Here is a 6,493-nt window from a genome sequence, read left to right on the forward strand (position 1 = left end):
ATATACACTTAGCAGAAAAACTCTGTGTACAGAAAGTAAATTTTGTTTCAACATATAAAAAATTATTAAATAAGTAAATTTTTTAAATCAATTTTATTTTTTGTTTGTACTTTAATTCATTATCTTTATTTTAAGCTTAAACTTATTTCTAACAGATTAGTAGAAAAATAATAATAATTAAAAATGTAAAAAATCAACGCTATCGGTGGCAGAAAAAGTCTGCGTACAAAAATTATAAAGGGGAATTCCCGAAGTTTTAACAGTAGAACTTTGACGTCGTTATATTTTACTATAACAGTATATCATCATACACAATCCCATGCACTTATTTTATAATTTAACGATTAAATTTTTAATGGCAAATAAAGGAAAGGAAATTATTATCAGTGGGAGCAGTATTATTAATGATATATGGAAAGAAAGGAAAATATATCACGAAATTGGTCAAATCGTTAAGCGGTCACATTCTTTTATCCAAAGAGTAGTGAACAACTACAACTAAACAGGATTATTGGTCTCGAAGTTGGGATCTGGGCGTCCATCTAAGCTGTCAACAAGAGAAACCCGCAGCATTATTAATTCAGTGAAAGATAATCCTCGTCTAACTGGCCTTCTGTTATAGAAATATATTGACCAGACATTCCAGAAGCAAATTCACGTGGATACTGTACACAAAATATTAAAAAAATACCACTACTATGGCCGGTTTGCACGAAGCAAGCCGCTTATCTCCAAAGCTATTAGAATGAAGCGTTTAGCATTCGCAAGGGAGTATTTAAATAAGTCTCTAGAATATTGGAAACGCATAATTTTTTCAGATGAAAGCAAATTTTGTCTCTTTAGCGTTAAAGGTCGAACGATTATATGGCAAAACCCGGGTACAGCCTTTAATAATGAAGATTTGTATCCAACAATAAAACATGGTAGTGGAGGAGTAATAGTGCGGGTGTGTATGGCGAGTAATGGAGTGGGAAAAATAAAATTTATTGAGTCGATAATGAATAAAGTTGATTATTTAAATGTTTTAAAATGCAATTTAAAGAGCAGTGCCCAGAAGTTGGGGTTACAGAATAATTACTTATTTCAACAAGATAACGACCCAAAGCACACGGCAGAAGTTGTGAAGCTTTGGTTGCTTTAAAATGTGCCCAAGCAAATCAAAACGTCATCATAATCGCCATATTTGAATCCTATAGAACATTTATAGGATTTACTGGAGCGTCGGATACATGAATACAATGTAACCTCCAAAGAAATGCTGAAGAACGTAAGCGACGCGGAATGGGGTAAAATAAGCAGCGATGAGACTGCGAAGCTGGTCAATTCGATACCAAAACGACTTATGGAGGTCATAAAAAGGAAAGGTTATCCAACAAGTTACTGAAAATATAAAATCTTTTAAAAAATTATATATTTCGACGCTTTTTAAACTCTTGTACGCAGACTTTTTCTGTCACCGATAGCACTGATTTTTCAAATTTTTAATTATTATAATCTTTTCACTAATCTGTTAGAAATAAGTTTTAGCTTAAAATGAAGATAACAAATAAAAGTACTAATAAAAAATAAAATTGATTATAAAAATTTATTTATTTAGTAATTTTTTATATGTTGAAACAAAATTTACTTTCTGTACGCAGAGTTTTTCTGCTAAGTGTATATCAATGCTTTTTTTCTACTTCAAATTATAAATCAAATTGAATCAAAAATCTATAAAAAAAATAAATGTAGGGCAATTCTTCAAAACTTCGGAGAGGCATTATAAATACAGACTCCATCACAATACAAACCAATATATTAAAATTAGACAGGTGGTCGTGGTAGATAAGACTATTTGTATTAATGATAATTTAAAGCATATGAAAATTGTAAGTATATATACACATACACGCTATATATATCTTTTTAAATTTATAATTCTAAAGTACTTTAAATTATTATTGCCTTAAATAAAGTACAACTTGAAACAAAATTTTATATAATTTTAATGTATGGAATCAATTCTTATAATACAGCATATCCATTTAAGTCATCCAATATTTTTTGTCCTTATTAGATTGATATAGTTTTTAAAATCTTCAAATTTGTCTTGCGATTAACTTTTTATAAGATGCTGATTTTAATTTGAATTATAACCTGGAGAAACAGGAAAACTCCAAAATTTGATTGAGTTTAATATGTAGAAGAGTAAAGAAATATATCCATTAATGCTTTTCATAATTAGTGTTTATCAATACCGAGTCGAAGTCTAAGTTGCGTTAAAGCTCAAGGATAATTAAAAGGCTGAAGTGACCTTAAATTTGTACGCAGTTGAGTTTAACTTTGTAAAAATTTCGATATAAGATATAATTAATGTAAATTATAAAATTAATGTTATTTCATATTTATTTTGTATACTTTATTTAAAAAATAAATCTGTTTAGTCAAAACACTTCTGTACTTTGTGAAGTTCACTTAAAAACTGATGTACTTGAAGATATTGAGGTGGTCTTAAAATTATGCAAATCACTGTATCACTAAAAGTAGCAATATAAACGATATTAACAGAAAGATAACATATATTATAACTTATAAACTTATTAGAACATCTTCATTTTAGTGTGATATTATAACTATTTTTTATATCTTTAAATTACAAAACTCTAGTAGCGAAATTTCAAAATCATAACCTTTTGGATTTAAGTAGACTAATTTAGTATATGTCAACTAAATTGATTTGATTCTTTTACATTATTACTAAGCTTTCAAAGTTGTGGAAGTCATTTATACTATTCAATATTATCCAGTTATAAATTAAGTTGCCTTTGTAATTTATATATAAACATACTTATTGTTGCACTAATCTCTTATTTACAATTTGTTCATAAAATCATTCATATTTTTTAATATATATTGATTCTGTTTGTCGTTACTATTTATATTTTTTATTTTAATCCGTTTTTTTATTTATAATTATTTATTTTTATTTATAACATTTCTAACCTTATTGTTACTATTTATTCTCATCTTCATGTTCTTCAAAAAGATGACCATTCTTCTGAAACTGCGATCTAATATTAAATTTTTAACATATGTATCCAAACAATCCGCCAAAAAGTTTTTGCTAGTTGGAAATTATAGACATTGTGACAACAATCATATACTATACTTTAATAATAAAAAAGCTGTCAGTGTTTAATAAAGTCTTGCAGTTATTCTCAATACTTAATCGCCAAAAAGATACTCTTTGCAGAACACATTTTTTTCCAAAAAAAAATTATATCTCCAATTCTCAAAAAGATTTATTCAAAACAAAGTCCGGTTTGGAATTATGCTGGTTAAAGCAATAACCAATAATTTGGACTGTTAACACGGGCCTAACCGGCACTTTAATGTCATGTTGATAAGATAATTCTATTAATTATTGCAACAAATCTTTCTGACAGCTAAGTGTATATGTAAAATTGAATGTTTACTGGTTCCACTTATGTCCAATGACACCTATATCTTCCGGTGTGTAACATGCCAAACCATCCTAATAACTTCTTGTACTACATCGATGTTTTCTGGTCATACAGCCATACTTGAACGACCTTTACGAAATTCTTCGTGGAGAAAACGACGACTCTGGATTCATTGAACCAACGTTTTACAGTCGCTGCATGTAGTGTTCCTTCATCGAATGTCGAACTAAGTTGATCGTGAATAATGCATTCTTTTCCGTTCATTTCGCGTTAAAAATCATAAAAAATCACTACACGTAAATGTTCATTATTTAATTTGATTTTTTCGCAGACACCTAATTTAGAATCTGAAACAGAGACTAAAACATTATAATAACATTTCTGCTTAAAAATGTCAAACTTTCAAATAAAAATGTCATAATTTATCTGGCAATACTTAGTATTGCCTGGGCGCAAGACTTAAAAGGCGGACCACATGCTTGTAATATGCTGTGTAGTTTTAAAAGTTAAAATAATCTAAAAGGCCCACTTAACAGCTATATGTTTTTAGTTACCCGATTTTAATAATCACAAAAACAGCTTTTAGTATTTTATAGTATTTTAATGCAAATTCACAAACTATTCAGATATAACAGCAGAGTGGTGTATTAAGATGGGTGCTGATACAATGCTAGATTTATGACAGACATTTGATTGGTGTGGTATTGTATAAAAGCCTTTTTTTAGCGAATGACTAAAATTTTCTCACATTCTTATCACATTCTGTTCTGATCCATACACAAACGAATTTACAAAACTCTATGAACTATGAATCAGGATATATCCAGGTATCAATGTTTTATCTTTTTACATACACCAAGCCAAAGAAATATAACGAGTACATAACATGGTACCGGCGAAACCCTAGATGATTCTTAATAATATCGTAATGTGGATCAATTATCCAAATGTGACTTAGTCCGTCTAAGTCATATCCACGACTAGATCTAAAAATCTGACTATTCATCTTAAAGAATACTGAACAGATTAATAATTCTTTTAAAATAATTTACTAGAGGTAAGAAAAAATTTTATTAAATTTAAAACCTGTCTAATCTTCATTTAAAATTTAATAGTTTAGTTTATATTTAGCGACTTTTTATTGAATAGAAAATATTTTCAGCAAAAGTTAATTAGATTTAATCGGTTTGATTTAAAAAAAAATATTCTTTTAGTCAATTTTAGACTAAATTAAGTCAAAAATTCTGAATTAAAGATGTGGAATTATGGTACTTCACTATAATCTCTCTTTTTATATTTACTTCTCTTCAGAAATGTATGTGGATTCGCGATTATTGGAACACGTACACATTCTCTTCAAAGGGTTAATAATTCAAAGTTAGGCTTGCATTCAATGCAAGATTTTGGTACTTTTATAAATTAATGATAAAATAATAAATATAAATAGTTGAGCATCTGCCTAAATGGTAGATTACCATAAAGAGCTCGCATTTTCATCACAGCTTCAGAAATCACAAAATATAGTGTGGTTTCTCAATCTAAATTTCAAGGCATCGTTAAACCACAAATTTACCATTTATAATAACAAACTGAAACCCATCTAGAGTCAAAGAGTACAGCTATCATAAGTTTGTGACATGATACAGATCTATGTATATCCTGATCGTTAATAGATATTACTTCTAATAAATGTTCGATTACTATTTTGAACTTTACTGATTCCGAATATATGGCTATACACTAAACATAAAAACTTATACTAAGATACAAGTTTGTTACTCTGAACTAATATTTAAATCTTCGATTTAAATCTTTAACCAAAGTAAGAAAGTAAAAGTACTATATTCTTATTCATAGATCTCTAATTCTCACCGAGATCGTTACTTTGTAATAACGATTACTTTCAAGTGCCTGAAAAAGTATCTAGGAGCCTTAACGATAATAAATGAAACAAAAATTTAACGCTTTTATTTTATTTATTTAAATTTTTAAATGTTTAAATTAACACAAAAATTAACTTATTGATGAGCACAGAGCAAAAGGCACTTACAGGTATTTTGGTTTATAAATTAGGTTGAGTATTTACACGTAAAATGTAGCTTAGATTATGAATAGCATAAATAGTCATTTGATATGAAGATTGTTAAGGACTCGGACTTGATATATAAATTTCGACTTTAACAATTATTGAAATATTTGTATTAATTATAAAAGATTTGGTTAAAATGCAAAGAAAATTGTAGACTAAAAGAGAGAAGTCTTCTAAATATAATTTAATGCAAATGAAATGAGTTTGTAAGACTTCCAAAACAATGTTCCATTGCTATTCTTAACTCAAGTGATGATGACGCCACCAGTTTGAATTGCGAGAGGTAACATAGTTCTTTAGGCCTTCTTTATCCTGCAACGGAAATAGATGTGGTCCATTGGTTTCGTAACTAAGTCCATTATGCTGATTGAAGACATAAGCACTTGGTATGGTCTTCTCGCCGTAATCAATATTTGAAGATGGTGACAAATATGAACGAGTGCCTATAATAACAGGTGTAGTGACTGTGTTTTTAGTTATGTCGCTGACGTATTGTTTATACACAGGACGTTGCTTTGGAATAACAACAGTAGGTTGAGGTACATAGCCATTATTACGTATATCGCAAACGGTGTTTTCTACAAGTGAACTCAACGGTGCATTATATATGCGGAAGTTGACATCCTTATAATCCAAATCAGATAGAAGAAATACTGGCATACGATCAGACAGCACCCAAACATTTTTATTCTCATCAATTTTTACGTCAGCTGGAAAAACTAAGCCCACATCATCACGATCAACAATACCGTGATATTCTGGTGCGTATGGCATCGACGAATGCCAGCAACCAACTGCATTTTGGTCAATCAAATTAAAGAGTTCTATGCCATCATCACTCATGACACGTGCAGTTGTGTGTGCATTTGGACCGCGCTCATCCATTAGCATAAAATCATGATAACTGTCTTCAACACGATTCTCATCACGCAAGATGCGTGTCGATACCGCGAATTGACGA

The 6,493-nt window shown here is 29.4% G+C and overlaps 1 protein-coding gene across 1 annotated transcript; it reads right to left on the reverse strand.

Annotated features, from left to right (window-relative positions):
* Nucleotides 1-5,438: 5,438 nt before the first annotated feature.
* Nucleotides 5,439-6,492, reverse strand: LOC119666378 (protein yellow-like; the record flags this gene model as incomplete). The annotated part of the gene is made up of 1 exon (XM_038075659.1): nucleotides 5,439-6,492. A coding segment is annotated over one exon (720 nt), but the record flags the coding sequence as incomplete, so codon positions are not given.
* Between the last annotated feature and the right edge of the window lies 1 nt (nucleotide 6,493).

This window comes from Teleopsis dalmanni, chromosome 1 (genome assembly GCF_002237135.1).
Source record: "Teleopsis dalmanni isolate 2A chromosome 1, ASM223713v2, whole genome shotgun sequence".
Taxonomy (NCBI): Eukaryota; Metazoa; Arthropoda; class Insecta; order Diptera; family Diopsidae; genus Teleopsis; species Teleopsis dalmanni.